The following is an 18762-nucleotide window of genomic DNA, read 5'->3' as shown; positions in this document are numbered from 1 at the left end:
TTTCTGCCGCTATTGCATAGATGGCGAAGGAGTCGAATTTTTTATCGACGCAGAATAATTAAGAATAATTTCGCAGGCAAGTTGCGATTACAATAAACTTACATTATAAAAGGATAAAGGGTTGACAAATAGAAGTCATTAACGTAAACACTTTTCTTTTAAATCAGCTGTGAAATATATGTATAACCTGAGAATATGGCAGAAGTTCAAAGAGAAATTGCCGGAGAAAAATCAAAACCAATATTTCGTAACTTAACAGCAGATGATCCAGAGCCGGAAATGACAGAAATAGAAAGTCTATGTGTAAATTGTGGAAAAAATGTATGATATCATAAATTTATAAATTAAAAAATTAAGGTTTATGATCTATACTCACTGCTAATACTACTAATGATCTGTTTTATAAATTCAGGGCATTACCAGACTTCTTTTAACAAAAATACCATATTACAAAGACATTGTGATAATGTCTTTTGATTGTGAACACTGTGGCTTTCAAAATAATGAAATACAGAAGAGTGGAAAGATTGCAGAAAAAGGAATCAGAATAACATTAGAAGTTAAATCACCTAGAGATTTAAATCGCCAAGTAATTAAATCTGATTATACCAGTGTGAAAATTCCATGTTTGGATTTTGAAGTCCCCTCTGGATCACAAAAAGGAGAAGTAACAACAGTTGAGGGAATAATAGAAAGAACCATCAATGGATTGGAACAAGATCAACCAGAAAGAAGAAAGCAACATCCAGATGCTGCAGCTCAGATTGATCAGTTTATTGAAAAGCTGCAGAAACTTGAATCTTTAGATGAACCTTTTGCTATGATATTTGAAGACATATCAGGGGAATCTCATGTGCAGAATCCAAATGCTCCATTAAAGGATGAAAATTGTACGGTAACACATTTTAAAAGAACAACAAAGCAAGATCACATTTTAGGCATTTATGAAGAAACTTCAGAAGATACTTTATTAAAACCTATCAAAGAAGGGGAATATACACTGGAGCAAATTGAAGGTGAAGTATTGTCTTTCAGGACAAATTGCCCAGAGTGTAATTGTCCTTGTGAAACCAACATGAAGATGACCAGTATCCTTTTGTATATTTATAAACATTATAATATTTTTTTGTTATCGATAGTTATTACATTTTCACCAATAAACGAATATTTATCCTTAATTCACTATATAGATATTCCCCATTTTAAGGAAGTGGTAATTATGGCAACAGTTTGTGAAGCTTGTGGACATAGAACCAATGAAGTTAAAAGTGGCGGAGGTATCGAAACTACCGGGGTAAAAATAGAAGTAACAGTGGCAGGGAAAGACGACTTTAGTCGCGATTTATTAAAATCTGAAACCTGCCACATGGAAATACCTGAATTGGAACTGGAGATTGGTCCTGCTACTTTAGGCGGCCGATTTACCACTGTTGAGGGTATTTTAGTAGCAATCAAAGAACAATTATCAACATCAACAGCTTTTACTGGCGACAGTAACGATCCCGAAACTGTGAAAAGAATGGAAACGTTTATATCTCAATTAAACGAGATATTACAAGGAAAACGGAAAGTAACTTTAGTATTAGACGACCCAGCAGGTAATAGTTACATACAAAGCCTCTCGGATGAAGGATTGGATAGTGGTTTAAAAATCACTAAATACGAGAGGAATTTTGAACAAAATGAAGAACTAGGATTGAATGATATGAAAGTAGATAACTATTAAGCAGTCATCAGAATGATCCCTAATATAAGTCAATGTCAATAGTGTCAATATGATGTATCTGGTTTTAACGCAACAAAAAATTGTATTATAAATGTACACTACACTATGTAAATACATATTTTTTAATGAATTTTACAGTTTTTTACTGAGTTTACACGATAGGTATAGCATCGAGCTTTTTCAGTTTCGGAAGTCTTTTAGTGGCTTGACTGCGCCACGACTCCACATCCATATTTTCGCAAATAGGATTGTTAATAAATAATAGGTCTTCAAGATTCGGTATTTCTTGCAAACGATTAAATTCTGCCCAATCTTTTACCAAATTATTAGACATGTAAAGTACTTTAAGCGCTTTTAAAACATTAACACCTTTGATTTTTTCAATCAGGTTGTAGGATATCCATAGTTCCTCCAAGTGCTCCCCCACTGCTTCTAATCCAGAAAACGTTTTAATATAGTTGCGACCCAAGGATAAAATTTTTAAATTTTTTAGAGAATTGATACCGCTGATTTTTTCTATCATATTCGTCGAAAGTGATAGTTTTCTGAAAATAGAAGAATTTATTCTTTATTTATGAGATATCAATTGCTTTCTATTTGAACAAAAATTGTTCGAAAATTTAACCAACTCTACGGCAACGAGTGCAGCCAGACTATTATCCATCTTCTCAATAGGAGGCCACTGAAAAGATAAAATTATTTCTGTGTGTTCACTAGCATTTAAACCAGTTTTTTCCTCCCATCGTTGTATAGCTTCTTTACAAGTGGTTGCTTTGGCCTATGTAATGTACATATTGTAAAATACTAAGGAAAGTAAAGATCATTATATTTTTGAATAATAATGCATACATACCATAATTAAGAAAACGATTTCAATAACGTTTATAAACAAAACATAATCGCGACAATTTCCAGTTAACTTCATTAATTGTAATAAACAACAAAATAACTAAGATTTGATACAGTATGAAAATAGATATATTTAGATAAAAAGTACTTATTTCTGGAGGATATACTAAATACAATTAATGGACTATATCTATATTCTTTTTCTTCTTCTTCATTTTTATAGGCATAGGCCCTGGCATTTTGAATACTGTGCTGTGAAAGAGATAACAAATATAGGCTATTATGTATTACATGACTGTGATAAACTAAAACAACTGAAATACTTACTGACAGGTAGTGCATATTGGACTAAATTTACAAAATACTGCAAAAAAGAAATTATTAATTATTACTTTGCTCAATATTATATTATCTCATTCCATATAATGATTGATCATACTTGATAAACATACAGAGCATACATAGCCAATATCAATAAGTTCTTGATGGCAAAAGCATGCTGCTCTGTAATCCACTTTTACAGGTGGTGGTAACACTAACTTTGATCTAATATTTGGATCTGGTAGAAATATCCACTAAACAAAACAAATATGTTAATGTAAATTAAATCAGGCTATATACATATGTATATACACATGACAAGTAAAGATAACATTTTTGTTATACCAATAAATATTGTAATAATCCACTTAATTGTGGAACCTTCAAATAATTTCCACCAGTTATATCACAACCCTGTTGAAGCAAGGTTAATTCTTGATCTAAGCTACATACATCCAATATTACTCCCTATATATTTTTAAATGAAATTATTAATAAAAATTTCAAATATATAAAACACGAATACAGCAACAACAAACCATTTTTTGAGCTGTAAAAAATATATTCATGTAGTTCATATATTGTGTGGCAGAATCATTACTAGCTGTGATAGTAAGAATTCTTGAATGTAATTTTTGACCAGCAATCTTCTCTCTTTCCAACCTTGCAATATAACATAAGGCCATGGTCAAAGCTCCAGATATCAAACTTTCTCCATTTAATGGTTTGTCCATGGAAATTTCATTGATAACTTGTTGCAATTGCTGTCTTACAGTACGCTCAACCATAGTGAACTTCTCATATTGTCCATCAATTTGTCTAATTTCTACTGATTTCTCACAAGGATATAAAAATTTTGCTCCATGTCCATGACAGGCTATCATAGCCAACTGATTATTAGATGACTGCATTAAATGAGCATTAGCAAAAACAATAGTAGAGTCTAAACATTGCGTTAATATCCTTGTTTCTTGTTTAACAATTCTTTGCACTGGATTTACATCCAATACAATTATTACTAAACTAGTTTCTATTTCTGAAATAAACAATACAACAATTTTAAACTGTTTTATTCTAAACAATGCATATAACAAAGGGAATTCTTCAGAGGTTAAATAATCTTAATTTACCGTTTGACATCTTCAGTGAAGATAAATTAATACAAGTATTATTTCTTATAAGCACGAACGTAATTTCCTGGTAACATGTTTTATCGCTTTATCATAATTTGTACATTTTCTATGTGAATTTAAGAAAAATAAGCGATCAAAGTCTCTCCTACGCAATCTTTCAAGTTCTAGAAAAGCCGAACTACTACACGCGTGTTTTTTCAAAAGTCTGACATTCGCAACTTAATCGTTAAACTTTTGGAAACTGTAGGAAAGTGGCAAAAATGAAAACGATAAATTAAATTATTGATATACCGAGGTCTTAACTTCAAATGCAACTGTAAATTAATCAATGCTTTTAAAAATTCCCGCCTGATAATTCTTAGATCAGTAGGGATGTGCGCAAATTACGTTGCGAAAGCGCGCATGATTCCATCCACATATCGCTGCATGTTGGCAGAAGATACAAGAGAGCGCTATAGAACAAGTGTGAAATATCATTCAGGTCACTGTAGTGTCTTTGAAAGGTTATTGAAAATAAATTTTTCGAATTCGAATTAATTAAATCTGTACTTATAAATTTGCAATAAACATGTTGCCACGATTTTTGAAACCTACGTTGACCGTCGCTCAACAAGGAGCGAAACGATTATCCACAAGTGCCAGAGTAAGTTTTCCCTGTATAATTGCTTAAAGATTTAGTAAATCTTGTCACTGTCTACTCTCACATCATATTTTACGTTTCTAAACTGAATTTTATTCCTCGATGAACTTGCGATTGTTATAGAGCTAACTGATTATTTTGAAGTACAATTTACATTATATCGCACGATACAGAATAAAGTATAGTTATGCAACTGTGAACATCTTTCGAAATCCATGTACCGATCGCAATTCAATCGAACTTTATGACTCTGTTACAATTACAGTAGCTTGAAGTACTACTCATAGAATTCTCCGGATAGTGCTGTACCGAAATTGAAATTAACAAAAAGGTATCATGTTGTTTGTGCTGGATTCAAGTTTTATATTATCTTTCAGGTCGATGCCAAGGTCGCTGTCATGGGAGCCAGCGGTGGAATCGGTCAGCCGCTATCATTGCTGTTAAAACAATCTCCCCTTGTAACCGAATTATCGTTGTATGATATTGTGAACACACCAGGTGTCGCTGCTGATCTCTCGCACATTGATACGCCGGCAAAAGTAAAAGCTTTCACGGGTCCGGATCAATTGAAAGATTCCGTTAAGGGAGCACAGGTATATGTTTTATATTTCTATAATTAATATAAAATAAAAAGTAAATCTTCTTTGACCGTTCAATATGTTCTTCTTAGGTGGTTATTATACCTGCCGGTGTCCCACGTAAACCTGGTATGACAAGAGATGATCTCTTCAACACAAATGCCTCAATTGTAAGGGACCTTGCTCAGGCTGTAGCAGAAATGTCTCCAAAAGCTTTAATCGCTATTATTTCAAACCCTGTCAATAGTACTGTACCTATTGCCTGTGAAGTATTAAAGAAAGCTGGTGTCTACGATCCTAAGAGAGTATTTGGTGTAACTACGCTTGATATTGTTAGAGCAAATACATTTATTGCTGAAGCAAAAGTTAGTATAAAATAAAAACTAAAGGCTCCATAGCATTTATTTTGGAGATAAATATCTGACATGAGATTTTTTCTAGGGCCTTAATCCACAGAAGACATCAGTACCAGTCATTGGAGGTCACAGTGGTGTCACTATTATTCCATTGATCTCACAATGCAAACCATCTGTGTCTTTCCCAGATGATCAGTTGAAAGCACTTACTACTAGAATTCAGGAAGCTGGTACAGAGGTTGTTAAAGCCAAAGCAGGCACAGGATCTGCGACGCTCTCGATGGCGTACGCAGGTGCTCGCTTTGGTTTGTCATTAGTTAGAGCACTCAATGGAGAACAGGGTATCATAGAGTGTTCCTTTGTTAAATCAGACGTCACGGAGACCAGTTACTTCTCGACACCTATTCTATTAGGCGTAAGTGTAATCTTCAAATAACGAAACCTGCGTTTAAATACAAGATATCATTAAATTTTTGTTCCGTTACAGAAAGGGGGAGTAGAAAAGAATCTTGGTATGGGCACTCTCAGTAATTTCGAGAAAAAGCTTTTGGAAGCAGCTATTCCAGAACTGAAGAAGAACATCCAAAAGGGCGAAGCTTTCGTAAACAAGAAATGAACATGAAGCATCAAAAGTCTAAACAGAGCGTGCTCAAATAATATTCGGAGAAGCTCAATAATCAGTACTGAACATAAAAATATTCGCGTTGTACGCGAAGAGAAATGTATTAACAAAAAGGTGGATCCTTACACGTGCCGATTAGATACTTCTGTACATTGTATGTACATTTTAGATGATTTCAGATGAATTAAAAAACCATTTGTAAGTAGCCGACATAAAGCATAAAATTGTACAAAATCAAGGAGACTTTACTACTTTTAAAAGAAATACTCGTAAGTTTCGCTTCAATAGAAGTGGTCTATCTAAGCCTACAAATTTAACGTAGTTAATTCAAAAATAAATACTGTTTTAACGGAAACTTCATTATTTTCATTATATTTCCTAGAAATTCTTCCTATTATCTCTTATTTCATAAAATTATTATTTAACAATATTAACCAATAAGTGCTGATTATTCTACAGATGTTATTATTGGTTCTCATACGATCTCTAGTGCACCATCCCCTCCATCAGGATCAAAACAAATAATCGCTTGAAGATAATATCAATATTCAGTACAATGTCATCCACGTGTCAATAAGTACAACGGTTCCATTCTATTCGTTCAACGTTTTATTAATTTAAAAATTGCAATTTTTCATTATACGTGTCGATTTATCTATCCAATAATTGTGCAGGTAAAATGATTATACACTCAACATGTTGATCCATGCTGATCCTTCAACATCTTTGATCCATGGCTTCACCGTCTGCGAAAGAAATCGCAATGGCTAAACGCAAGGCATCCAAACGATCTAGAAGCAAACAATCTTTGCATCATTCGCAAGAGATGCTGTTGCAGAATTCAGATTCAACAGATTCAATCGTCAGCATAGGAAATGACACTCCCTTGAAGAAAAGAAGAGGATCGAATGAACAGTTATTACAGCAACGTTCTCCAGAATCTGTATTGTTCGAATCACCACAGTTAGAATTGTCCTGCTACGATGATCTCAGTCCAGAAATTGTGACCAGACTTCGACAGATGAAGCTGGATCCGAATGAGTCGGATAAGAATGATGATAAACAAGATGAAATACAAGAGGAGACTAAATCGATGGAATTAATGCATTCGAACCATTCATCGAAACAGAAAATCGATGAATCTCTTGAAAAATGTTTCTCAATGGATAAGACTCTATCGATGAACGACGAGATCAAGGTGGAGATGAACGAGTGCGATACAGTGCAAGAAAATAAATTGTCGAAAGAGATTTATACTTATGACACTGATCTTCGTTCCTCAAAATCAGCCTACGAATTACCTTGTGGTTACGTCTCGGAACCAGCACCGTTTGGTACTTTTAATTCAGAATTGGAGACTCAGAGTCAAGAGTATCATTGTTTTTTGGATGATTTTAGATCCACAACCTCTTCCTGCGAGGCTACGGGTCAATTTGAAGATGAAAACAAGAGTGAAAAATGTTATGAGACGTGGAATGAACAGAACAGTCAGAGCACTGATAAATTTATGATAGTTAATGAGAAGGTTCGAGAGGATTCAGGTGGAAGCTTGATCACTAACTGGAGCGAGTGCAAAAGAATCCTCTCAAACCTGCGGCGATTGAACAGTGTTAAAGTACGAACTGGTGCTCAAGAATGCATAGCGAATTTCTTGCCAAAGCCTAAGAGATGCGACGAATCACGATCGATGCAAACATCCTCTTTGTCTTATCACACTCCGTCGTCAGTGACGTCGAGTGAAAATTCTAATGAATTCATTAATAAACGTCATTTAAAGGGAAATGACAACGCCAATGACAAAGTCGACGATCGACGGAAATACGAGGAGATAAAGAGTACTGTGTCAAAAATTAGAGCACGTTCGACCACACCCTGCAGTGGTTCACCACCTCCAGCTAAAAGGTGTCGAACCACATTGAAATTTGATGACGAAGAGGGAATGGAACAGTCCCAGAAAGACGCTGCAACCGTCAAGGTAACTGATCTATTACCAGTGGAGAAAAACACAGAAGAGGAACAGAGTTCCTTGTGTCCTATCCCGAAGACATCTTGGCGTGGTAGCACTCCAGATTCACCGACTGCCTCTACGCTTGCTTTGCCTGCTGTCTCGGATTCTGGGTGTAGTACACGTCTTCAAGAAGTAATTTCTTTTCAGACTTAGATTCGTGAACGATTATAAATTTACTGATCCTATACTATTACTATATTATCATTTGCAGTGCGAAAGAGGAACTGAATGTCCCAAAAAGTGTACATGCCTCAGCTCCAAACAAAACCGTAAATTACCACGACTTCAATTTACCAAGAAACCCATTGCAAAAATTGTATTATTCTGGATTTGGTTGATAAAGAAAATAACAAGCGCTTTAAAAAGAGTAAGTAAATACCTTGATCAGAAATAATCCACTCTGGTTAGTCACTTAACAATTGTTTCAGGGTTGCAGCAGCTTGGGACAGATTGTGTCATTTTCTTCAACGAGGCGTCAAATGGAAGAACTCAGTCAGGTGGTAATAATGTTACGCTCGGAGAACGAGCAAATGATTAACATGTTCCTGGAGAAAGTCACTCACTTGTCCGAGCAAATTGCTCAGGTACACGAATTTATTAGCTTGTTATTTAGATAAAACTGCAGGAACGACTTGTTTCCTTCAAAGTATTCTCGTATAAAAACGGGTTGAAAATCTTCGAGAAGAGGAAGCAAGTTTACGTGTCTCTGTAAACCGAAGATTTACACATCAAATTGTTTCATATCTAAATCAAACTCACTAGCATCTTTTTTTACACAGATACGTGCAAGTAGCGTAACAGCTATCGGTGCCTTGACTAACGAGGTCAATGGCATTCAGGATATTAGCAAGAAGCTCGACGGAAGTAACGAGACATTGATGCTGGAATTGAAAAAGTTGCAGGACACCTTAGAGAATGTCCGAGCAAAATCTCCGCAAGTTCCACCCCCGCCACCACCGCCAATGCCACCAATCTTGACACCATCATCATCATCATCGATGATTGCACCTCCGCTTCCACCGCCTCCACCACCTCCACCGCCGCCGCCACCACCGCCACCACCACCTCCTCCTCCTCCTCCTCCTCCTCCTCCTCCTTCATTTTTTCAATCCCCAGCACAATCAAGTACACCAACCACCCCGAGTAGTGGTAGAAATGTTAGGACGCCTTCTAGAAAGTGTTCGACACCGTTGTTTAACAGACCAGCTATAACAGTCGAGGATTTACTGAAGGTGACCCTTAAAAAAGCTCCTCAAAACACTAAGGTAAAGATGAGAATTGTTTAAGTACCGAACCTTTTTATGAAAATTAAAAGAAACTTACTTGAAGGTATATAAAATCGTAGACTACTTTTGCTCAAGCGTTTAATGTAATTTGTTGAAGTTAAGCGTAAAAAGTAAAGGAGGAACAACTTGAACGCCTGAATACTCATTAGAGCGACACAATTTTCAATCTCGTTAAATTGTTTCTCAGCCTTCGTTGCCATTCAACCGGACACTCGGAGGGTTATTTAAAAACCTCAAGGTGATCGTGTCTGGAAAATAAAGCGCGTTGAAGGGAGTTCGTTATGCTGATCTCGCGAACCCCTGAAAATCTTTTAGGTCAACATAATATCGGGGTAAAATTAATGAATTACCTCGCTTAATCGACGATGAGCCTTTGATATAATTTGCATAAGCAATAGAGATAGCTTTTAACACGTTTTAAGAGTATAAAAAAATTCCAGCAAAGTAATATCTGAATTTTGAAAATTTCAGGAAAATAGACGTAACACTATACCAGGACCAAGAGGACCCGTGGTTTCTTTGGACATGTTACGTAGCGTTAAATTAAAATCTGCCAGGCGCAGATCAAACGAGCGAATTATAAGATCTCCAAGAAGTGCTCGTATGATAAAAACTCGAACATCGAGTCTCAGCTTGTCACCGATCGCGACAGGTGCAGATAATTTAGGACGAATCCTGAAACAGGTGGATCTTCACAGACGCGGCCCTAGGCGTCTATTATCTACCACATCGAGTTTTAATAATATCACGAAAGATAATCACTCGCTAAGCGCGACCGCGGAAGATAACGGTTCGTAAATTATAATTGCGTAAACATATTTCACCGATGATGGATGATTTTAAAATAAATAATTTTAATTGATTGACCGGAGCGTGTAATTTCAACGAAATAAATTATCATTTTTTGCAAACTGATTAATCGTGAAGTGTAAGAAACCAAGTCACATGATGTTTCAATGCAATTAAGCTTTATCGCTTAATTGCACGATGATATTTTTCTTTCCAAATTAAAATTGTAACACGCAGATTGAATCTTAGGTGACTCGATTCGTTACACGACATTTTAATTACAAAGAAAGAAACGCTCGACCCATTTCTTTCCAATTTCTGATAATAATCACCGATATTTCTTTTATGACACGATCTGAAAAAAAAAAAAAAAAAACAAATAGAGTTGTAATTACTTTATTTATAGATTTCACGTGTATGTCCTGTGTCATTGTGTATGAGTGTACGTCTGAGAGAGAGTGTGTATCGGTGTTTATGTATGTAATTATGTGTAGTTTTACAGAAAAAGGTCGTATCCGGTGTATTCGCATTGATTGTAATTAGTACAGAGCGTAAGAACGCATACGAATTTTGTCAAAATGAAAAGAAAGATTTAGTCTCATCCAAATGACGATAAATTTTCGATAACCGTTGTCTAATTAATCGCTCTCGTGAATTGGGGTCAGCGACAAGATGGAATGATCCGAAGATAATTATAGAGATACAACTAATGTTTATAATACAGAGACAAGAGCAGAAGTATTAGTACATCTAGAGAGATGGAAACAATAGATGTTAATTCCTTTCAGTTTCTTCGCTTTTTCTTTTTCATTCTATAAAAAAATGGACTAAGCACGCACAACAATACCGAATAAAAGGGTAAAAAGCGGTCTCAATCGATACACCGATCATCTATCTTTCGTTTAATAATTCTACGAGAAACTCATCAATGATCATCAATGACTATCTACGATTTTATTTATTCGGGAACATACTACTCTTCTGTTATTTTGTTTTCTTGCCATTTAATGAGTCACACGCTATATCATCGACGAATAATAAATTGTTATCGCGTTGGGCTACTTCAATCTTGTTATCTTTTAGCTTTTTTTCTGTTAATTCATCGTGTAAGCAAGTAATTGGATTTGAGGTATCTCACAGTTTTATCGTCGTTTGGAATTCACTACACCGTTCGTTGCCACTGACAAGTTTTATTGTACCTAAATCTTTTTCTCTTTCTTTTTTTATGACTTGTCACTCTCTTACGCATGATATACGTGTTGATAGACTATTGCAAAACTCTTCTTAACCGATGGTTACGATATCCTCTGTGACTCCTCCTCCACTGTTCTTTCTTCATCCTTTTTTGTTCACGGGTACCATTTACACCTTCGTGTCTTCCACATGATCTTCCTCCGCTAACATGTTCGACGATACGCTCTTAATAAACTGCTCTTCTTCTTATTCTTCGTAATCGCATGAACAATTCGTGTCGATGAATAATTTTTTTTCTTCCCTCGATACGTGGTTTACGCTCTTAAAATTACTCGCATATACTTACTTACGGTGCCGTTGATATTACTTTGAGTTATTTTTCTTTATAACGTTATTTACGTAACATGATTATCAATTTGTATCGTTATTAATACCTAAATACAAGGGGAGGGGCACACGATGTACACCAAAATTTCTAGGCAGAGCTCGATTTCGCTTAGCGCGTTCTTCTTGCGCATTCAGGTATAACACCTCGCTTTTTTGCTGCACGCTTACAGAACGATTATCCTCATTCATCGTTACGAGCATGGATCCTGAGGAAACTCATGGTTTCAGATGGTATATATTCGTTACACGTACGCAGTGACGGTCAGAAACTTATGGCACGATTGAAATTTTTCTCGATTACGTTTCTCTTGGAATACTTGAGCGCATAATTTTACAAATAGCTCCTTTTTTTTGGATCTTAAATTCTTAGTAGAAAACGAATAATTGTCGAGAACATAAATTTCCGACCGACACTAGTCGCTAAGCTCGTCTCGTTAAACTCGTGCAAATGAATTTATTGATAGAGAGTTTACTGGAATGTGTTTCGTTTTTTAAGCGGAAATCGGCGGTACGGTTGATCGATAAAAAGGTGAATGGACGCACGGCTAAAGATATCAGCTAAGATACAGTGGAATCGAGGACAGTGATAGCGAAAGTGAGCGCGAGTGAAAAACAGAAAACAAAAAAAAATAAAATAAAGAACGTCGGGATACAATCGTTTATTCTGTAATTCGTAATACCACAGCGATCGTTATAGTTTATACACAATGGGGGGATATGAAAAAGTACAACCATTAAATACGGACTAGCTGGATAGCTACTTGTTTCCTGTTTCTCCGTTGAAACGTAACTTGTTTGTTTTAAAAGAAAAACTGGGAAAAAGCTCATCTACATCAAAGATATCTTTCTCTCCATTGAGAAGATTACAGGTTGAGTGAAAGAACATCTGTTACACCGAAAACCGATACTTTTTTCTCACTCTGTTAAATTTCCTTTTAATTATTATTATTATTATTATTATTATTCAGAAGACCAAACTTGGACAAACCGATGTTATTGCATGTTCTCTTAAGTACGACGCTTTCGTGGTAGCGTATTCTCTTAACTCTATTCGGTTAAAATTCGCTGAGCCAATTGAAAACGTAGTCTAAGATTTTGTAAGATTAAAAAAAATCACTCGCATTATAAATATACACAAGAAGAATCAATTTATGATACTGTAGTCCGACGAATACAGCCCGCCAAACGTTTCTGGCGAATAATTAACTTGCTTCATCGACCGATAAAAATTTATACTCGAAATTATGGTGTATGAAATTACTTGTGTGTAACTAGACTTGTTGGGAAGTACATTCATAATATCTTATTACAAAAAGAAAAGAAAGAAAAAGAGCAGAGATGAAAAGCGCGTGGCTTGTCCCCGACTCTTTTACGTTCACCGTGACCAACCCACGTTCTTCCACTCTGAGGAGACGCGTTTATCCCTTAGATAAACAGATGATTTACACTCGATTTACACGCATACATTAATAATCGTTATTTTATCGTAGTATGCGAGAGCAATCATGCGCGCAGTAAAAAAGCGGGGAAGAGACGAGGAGGAGAGATTGTGGGTGAGGGGGCGGGTAAAAACAAACGAACACAATGCACTTCGATCGACGTCGAGCTATTTAGCATGTTTCGTTATTGTGAAACGTTATGGGGGACATATTATGGTTATTCGTTCTCACTCACTAAAATCGACAGAAACGAGGCTTTATCCCGACGGACTGGCGCATACCTCTCTTTTTTTTTCTTTTTCTTTTTTTGTTTCGTTATAATTATTAATTATTATTAATATAGATGATATACGCTGTCAGTCGGCGTCCACTCAACGTTCTCGACATCGTCCACTGAATTTTGACCGGGCATGCACAGTGTTAAAAGACAGCATTTTTGTTCTCTTCTCGATACGCGAAGGAAGGCAAAGAATAGTGCCTCTCTAAATGCTCTTTGCAGTCTCTTTCTATTATTATATACCGCAGGGTGCGTGCCCTTTTGCTCGTTACTTTTCTCTGCGCGCTCCATATAACTCAATGCGTGTTATCGAACGATAATTTTTGTAATTTTGTTTGCTTGTTTGTTAGGAGTAACCGTACGTACGTGCGTGCTTAGGGTCACGCAATCACTAAAGATCTCCCCTTCCCACCCCGAACTGCCACCTGCTTGAATTGTTTTCTTTTGCTTACAAGTTATTAAGAGTTTTTGCTTTCTTGTGTCTCAGTTTTATATGCGCAGGATAACACTCACTACAGTTAGAGTTACGATACGTCCTGATCTTCCACGTCTTGCAGCTGTTCCTTCTGTTCGCCCTCCCCTGTGTCAAAAAAAAAAAAAAATCATCTCGTTAATAAATATATTTTAACTGATTATTGATACTTTAAAGAAGGAAGGACGAAGAAGGATCGATGGAGTTGCTCACCAGGTGATTTTATGGGTATAAGGGCGTATTGGAAAGGGTGTGCTTGGGTTCAAGCGTTGGTAGGAACGGCCGCAGCCTCGTTCTCGTGATCAGCCTCAAATTCTAAATTATAAAAGCACCGATTTTTACGATGATTCGTTAAAGAAGTAACATGATACGTTATGTATGAATAAAATCTGATACAACGGAAAGATTTTATCGCAGTGCTGCAATACATATTATTGATCGCGCGACGCCGCTTCCACGGCCTAGTGGCGAACACGTTTTAAAGACAGCCTCAAAACACATTTTCGCAAAGCCTTCGGTGTACCCGGTAAATGGTATGTACTAACCATCTCCTTGCATATCTGACGTCCAGAGAGTAAGATTGTCCCTAAGAAGCTGCATGATGAGGGTGGAATCTTTATAGCTCTCCTCGGATAAGGTGTCTAGTTCTGCGATCGCGTCGTCAAAGGCAGCTTTCGCTAGACGACACGCTCTGTCGGGGCTATTGAGAATCTCATAATAGAACACAGAGAAATTGAGCGCCAATCCCAAGCGGATAGGATGAGTCGGTGGCAAGTCTGTCATAGCGGTGTCGCTCGCTGCTTTGTAAGCTACAAGGGAGTTCTCCGCTGCTTCCTTCCTGTCGTTTCCGATTGCAAATTCGGCCAAGTAGCGATGATAATCACCTTTCCTACAATACATCAATACATCAGTATCAACATTTTACAAAACAGTTTTCTTTCTTCCTTACTCTAATTTTTTTTTTTGGAAATAGAACCGTTATTCATATTTATGATAATGTTAAATCCAATAAGCTTCTGAAGCAGTACGAACGCAGGAAGTTTATTTGTAATTCAATCAAAAATCACTCGCGTGAATCGTACAACGCGGCCACGTAAGAGTTTACGGAATCAAAACGTGAATTCTTTTTAAGTTCACGAAGCTTGCGCTATTTTGCAAATGATCGCTTTGAACACCGAGTAAATTACATCCGTTATTATCGGGCCAAATGGTTGGCTGAAGTTTTAGAAAACAATACCTCGAAAACCAGTGGCCGAGACGGAACGGTGCTTCGGCATTACAATTTTATCGAAGCTATAGATAAAATTCTATCTTATTTAAACAGCTCGTTGTCTTACATTTTATAATAGAAAACTTTAGATTCGCCGGTAGACGCGCAAGGTATCAGATGCTTATCCAAAACTCCAAGGATGTCGGCGCAGATGTCTTTCAATTCTTTCTCAACCTGGGATCGGTACTGACGAATCATCTCCAGCTTCCCTTCGGCACCCTTGTTCTCCTCCTTTTGCTCGATGCTAGATATTATTCTCCAGGATGCTCTCCTCGCACCGATCACGTTTTTGTAGGCGACGGACAACAAATTCCTCTCCTCGACGGTCAGTTCCACGTCCAGTGAAGCGACCTTCTTCATCGCCTCGACCATTTCTGTAAATAACGTCGGCGAGCATCGCCGTCGACGAAATTGCCATTCAGTTAATAAACGTTCAAAATGAAAAAGAACGAAAAAACGGGAGAAAAATAAAAAGAAAAGAATATTATAATTATTTTAAAGAGATATGAAACTTACCATAGAATATTATGTACATGCAATCATGGTAAAGTAACGAATCGGAAATGATCTATTGATTATTAGTACCGTAGGCTACCCCGTGTGCGGATATATTATTAGTTTCATCTGGGATGTTAAGAGAGCCTCTCTCTGTGTAAGAAAGACGAAGCGCACGGGCATATATTAACCTGCTGCCCCTTGAACTTTCCGAGGAAGTTGCTTACTATCATGTATTTATTATCTATAGGTGTGTGTAACATTCAAGGATAATGATGTATCGATCTATATACACAGACAAGTGTCATCATTTGTCTCTCGTTACCTGTACAAATTTGGAAAAAATATCATCGATTTCATCCAATTAATTACAATCGTATGTAAACCCCTCTTCCGAGGGTTAAAAATCTTGATGAAAGTAGTCGCTCCATTTTATTTGTACGACGGGTATGAAAATCTATGGACCCAGGGCAGAGAGGATCGATATAACCGAGCGACAAAGTTATTAGAGAGGCGCACAATAAACGAGAGACAGATTAAAGACGGTAACAGGTATCGTCCCTCCGATACCGGAACTTCCTCTATTTAGCTTGAAAAGAAGACATTTTATTTTGTAACGAATCAACTCGAAATCTAAAAGATGATAAAATAATCATTAGATATACCAGTTACCGATTAAATAAAATAAAATAAAGTATACCTACATTTTATTAGTGGAACAGTATAAGCTTTGAAAAATCTGATAACCAATTAATTGAGTGGCCAATTCTAGAGGGGGGTAATATCGTTCAGATAAAATCAAAAGAGATTTCATATGGTGACATTTATGAGGAGATCAGGACTCAAGTTCATGGTGGTTCCCGGGTAGAAATTATCACGAACGTGGTATACGGTGTGACACGAAGTTATACAGAGAAACGTAGGATAGCGAGTACAGATCAATACTTTCCTTCTGCTATAGCCCCTCTTCTCCCTACTCCACCTTTCATCGCACCCCTTGCCGTTCTCACCCTCTACTCGTAATCTCACTCGCTCCTTCTTCCTTCCTCTTTCACAACCCTCAAATTTGCCCACCGCCCTTCCTTTTTCTTCTCATCCTGGGACGGTGATATCAGCTTCTCTCCCTTCTACCTCGTCGTCATTCTTCACGCTTACCACCCGTTTCGCAAGGATATCCAATATACGCGCTTATTTACATACTTTAATACGCCTTGTGTCTGCTTAAAAAATGATATGAAAAACAGTTCTTTCAAAAAAGGACAGCCTTTAATTCTGATTCGGAGGCTTCATTCAGTTTCAGTTTAGTATCCCCTCGATCTTTGCCCCCCTTTCCGGAAGCAAAGAACGCGGTATTTAACTGATTCTCGCGCATAATGCGATGCGAAGAGACTTTAGATATTTCAAGATGAGATAACTTTTAATCTTACGGCCAACGCGCACGTACCGCTTGTTGAAACGGTTTTCTCTACGATCGAGGAGTTTTCGAAAAAGCATGTTGCAACTTATGAACATATATATGCATATATCTAACTAGAGTATGTATAAAGTTATTCCTAGAGGTTGACTGATATAGGGAGAAGAGTAGAAGCCACTGAACGGTTACAGGAAATTTACATGAAGATACATCTCGCTTCCGCAAATGTCAAACGCGTGCGCTTGATTTGCGTATCCGATAACATCCCACGAGACTAAGCACGATGCGTAAAAATATTTCTAGTCGTAGAGATACGAGTCGAGAGGTTCGGTAAAACGAAGAGATTTGACGGTTTCCCCCCTCCGGCTGCCATCGAGAACAATCCCCACTACACGCGAGTTGCTTTCGCCAGGAGCAAAGTAAAAATTTCTACAATTGAAATTACATACAACGACGACGCGTACTGCGTAATAAGGTACAAGTTGGAGAGAAGACTGACGTAGAAGAAGCGATTGCAATGTACAAAATAATTATTAACCAAAAAAAAAATGATCATTAAATCAATAGATCGATTAACTCGATCGACTAAATGATTTCTTTCTACTTTTCAAGGCCGAATACCACGAGCAGAGCACGCGTTACTACGTGTCGAAGGAGTAAACCGTCAGCGATTGGTAAGTATCGTGCCGTGTCTATGCGTCACACACGTCGGTGAAGGACCGACTTGTCTGGTTATCTGCCGAGGGGCCCCTAAAGTACTGAACAGCACGCCTAGCAACGCTGCTTCGGCGTTACCCAGCTTTCCATCAAACGATGTAGCTCGAAAATGATGAAACTCTTCCGTGACCCTACAACGAAATCCTTGAAAAAAGTATTTGTAGTACTGTCGCGTATCGCGACAGGATCCGTGAAAACGGTGACAAAATCAACGAATCAATCCACCCTTTGATAAAGATTATACCGGTTGTGAACCGGCGACTCAGCTACCCACCGTGTAGATTAGTCATATTTGACGTTTCACCAGACTTTTGACAGATCCATTGAGATTCGATCGCCGTTTAAGGTTCTCGGTTTTCAGAAGAAACTCGCTGTATATCTAGCGAAATCGTACACCAGGAACGCCACGAGGGCGGTGCTACCTCCTTTCTCTTTGTAGCAATGCTTTGTGTGGATTTCGTGGGTTTCATTTTGGCGCAGGCCGGGTCCTTTCCCGGAAAATATGTACTCACCGTCATAGCGTTCCGCTTGCTCAGCCAATTTCGCTTTATAAACGTTGTCCTCCCGTTCCGACATCTTGGATGCTCGTGGATTTCACGGGTAGATGAAGGGTTTCAGGGAAATCGCACGAAATACTCGTTTCACCGAAATACGTACACCTCGTCGTACAGCCACTCGCAAGCTCACTGACCAAGATGGCGGCGCCCGCCAACAATCGAAAGCAGTTCCCACTTCGCGCAGCCTCTGCAGACACTCCACTCGCCATGCGCTCCCGGCGTGTATTACTAC

General features: G+C 37.5%; 6 protein-coding genes across 7 annotated transcripts; 3 read left to right on the top strand and 3 right to left on the bottom strand.

Annotated features, from left to right (window-relative positions):
* Positions 1-41: 41 nt before the first annotated feature.
* Positions 42-1856, top strand: LOC114877661 (zinc finger protein ZPR1). Its single transcript, XM_029190538.2, has 3 exons — positions 42-321; positions 413-1088; positions 1191-1856. The coding sequence occupies exons 1-3, from the start codon at positions 196-198 to the stop codon at positions 1724-1726; spliced, it is 1338 nt and encodes a 445-aa protein (XP_029046371.1). The 5' UTR covers positions 42-195; the 3' UTR covers positions 1727-1856.
* Positions 1821-2748, bottom strand: LOC114877666 (dynein axonemal light chain 1-like). Its single transcript, XM_029190543.2, has 3 exons — positions 2580-2748; positions 2356-2504; positions 1821-2271 (listed from the first exon to the last, which is right to left on the bottom strand). Exons 1-3 carry the CDS (start codon positions 2649-2651, stop codon positions 1878-1880), a joined length of 615 nt encoding a protein of 204 aa, XP_029046376.1. The 5' UTR covers positions 2652-2748; the 3' UTR covers positions 1821-1877.
* On the bottom strand, positions 2537-4360 carry LOC114877663 (general transcription factor IIH subunit 3). Its single transcript, XM_029190540.2, has 6 exons — positions 4027-4360; positions 3436-3932; positions 3242-3364; positions 3015-3150; positions 2903-2939; positions 2537-2827 (listed from the first exon to the last, which is right to left on the bottom strand). The coding sequence occupies exons 1-6, from the start codon at positions 4034-4036 to the stop codon at positions 2752-2754; spliced, it is 879 nt and encodes a 292-aa protein (XP_029046373.1). The 5' UTR covers positions 4037-4360; the 3' UTR covers positions 2537-2751.
* Positions 4361-4481: 121 nt separating this feature from the next.
* LOC114877662 (malate dehydrogenase, mitochondrial) lies at positions 4482-6580 on the top strand. Its single transcript, XM_029190539.2, has 5 exons — positions 4482-4672; positions 5047-5262; positions 5340-5612; positions 5689-6018; positions 6091-6580. The coding sequence occupies exons 1-5, from the start codon at positions 4598-4600 to the stop codon at positions 6217-6219; spliced, it is 1023 nt and encodes a 340-aa protein (XP_029046372.1). The 5' UTR covers positions 4482-4597; the 3' UTR covers positions 6220-6580.
* Positions 6581-6663: 83 nt separating this feature from the next.
* On the top strand, positions 6664-10434 carry LOC114877657 (cyclin-dependent kinase 12-like). The gene is made up of 5 exons (XM_029190520.2): positions 6664-8365; positions 8445-8600; positions 8662-8817; positions 9013-9498; positions 9991-10434. The coding sequence occupies exons 1-5, from the start codon at positions 6959-6961 to the stop codon at positions 10315-10317; spliced, it is 2532 nt and encodes an 843-aa protein (XP_029046353.2). The 5' UTR covers positions 6664-6958; the 3' UTR covers positions 10318-10434.
* A 254-nt stretch (positions 10435-10688) lies between these two features.
* Positions 10689-18721, bottom strand: LOC114877665 (14-3-3 protein epsilon). Of its 2 annotated transcripts, none has more exons than XM_029190541.2 (4): positions 18486-18721; positions 15415-15721; positions 14623-14966; positions 10689-14185 (listed from the first exon to the last, which is right to left on the bottom strand). In XM_029190541.2, exons 1-4 carry the CDS (start codon positions 18547-18549, stop codon positions 14130-14132), a joined length of 771 nt encoding a protein of 256 aa, XP_029046374.1. In that variant the 5' UTR covers positions 18550-18721; the 3' UTR covers positions 10689-14129. The 2 variants fall into 2 exon arrangements, with proteins under 2 accessions (XP_029046374.1, XP_029046375.1); XM_029190542.2 differs by lacking the exon at positions 18486-18721 and adding an exon at positions 15864-15975.
* Between the last annotated feature and the right edge of the window lie 41 nt (positions 18722-18762).

This window comes from Osmia bicornis, chromosome 8, assembly GCF_907164935.1.
Source record: "Osmia bicornis bicornis chromosome 8, iOsmBic2.1, whole genome shotgun sequence".
Classification (NCBI taxonomy): domain Eukaryota; kingdom Metazoa; phylum Arthropoda; class Insecta; order Hymenoptera; family Megachilidae; genus Osmia; species Osmia bicornis.
Note: the sequence above shows the minus strand (reverse complement) of the source record. Positions and strands in the feature narration are given on the sequence as shown.

Bases quoted from the DNA above. Each gene is read 5' to 3' on its own strand.
- LOC114877661 (XM_029190538.2), top strand. From the start codon at position 196: ATGGCAGAAGTTCAAAGAGAAATTGCCGGAGAAAAATCAAAACCAATA. The intron at 322-412 runs GTATGATATCAT...TTATAAATTCAG, and splicing joins GTGTAAATTGTGGAAAAAAT to GGCATTACCAGACTTCTTTT. The intron at 1,089-1,190 runs GTATCCTTTTGT...TTCACTATATAG, and splicing joins AACCAACATGAAGATGACCA to ATATTCCCCATTTTAAGGAA.
- LOC114877666 (XM_029190543.2), bottom strand. From the start codon at position 2,651: ATGAAGTTAACTGGAAATTGTCGCGATTATGTTTTGTTTATAAACGTT. The intron at 2,505-2,579 runs GTATGTATGCAT...TACATTACATAG, and splicing joins AAATCGTTTTCTTAATTATG to GCCAAAGCAACCACTTGTAA. The intron at 2,272-2,355 runs GTTGGTTAAATT...TTCTATTTTCAG, and splicing joins GCTGCACTCGTTGCCGTAGA to AAAACTATCACTTTCGACGA.
- LOC114877663 (XM_029190540.2), bottom strand. The intron at 2,940-3,014 runs GTATGATCAATC...TCTTTTTTGCAG, and splicing joins ATGCTCTGTATGTTTATCAA to TATTTTGTAAATTTAGTCCA. The intron at 2,828-2,902 runs GTAAGTATTTCA...TCTCTTTCACAG, and splicing joins CCAATATGCACTACCTGTCA to CACAGTATTCAAAATGCCAG.
- LOC114877662 (XM_029190539.2), top strand. From the start codon at position 4,598: ATGTTGCCACGATTTTTGAAACCTACGTTGACCGTCGCTCAACAAGGA. The intron at 4,673-5,046 runs GTAAGTTTTCCC...ATTATCTTTCAG, and splicing joins GATTATCCACAAGTGCCAGA to GTCGATGCCAAGGTCGCTGT. The intron at 5,613-5,688 runs GTTAGTATAAAA...GATTTTTTCTAG, and splicing joins CATTTATTGCTGAAGCAAAA to GGCCTTAATCCACAGAAGAC.
- LOC114877657 (XM_029190520.2), top strand. From the start codon at position 6,959: ATGGCTTCACCGTCTGCGAAAGAAATCGCAATGGCTAAACGCAAGGCA. The intron at 8,601-8,661 runs GTAAGTAAATAC...CAATTGTTTCAG, and splicing joins TAACAAGCGCTTTAAAAAGA to GGTTGCAGCAGCTTGGGACA. The intron at 8,818-9,012 runs GTACACGAATTT...TTTTTTACACAG, and splicing joins TGTCCGAGCAAATTGCTCAG to ATACGTGCAAGTAGCGTAAC.
- LOC114877665 (XM_029190541.2), bottom strand. From the start codon at position 18,549: ATGTCGGAACGGGAGGACAACGTTTATAAAGCGAAATTGGCTGAGCAA. The intron at 14,967-15,414 runs GTAAGACAACGA...GATGTATTGTAG, and splicing joins AAAGTTTTCTATTATAAAAT to GAAAGGTGATTATCATCGCT. The intron at 14,186-14,622 runs GTTAGTACATAC...TTTTTGACACAG, and splicing joins GTCAGATATGCAAGGAGATG to GGGAGGGCGAACAGAAGGAA.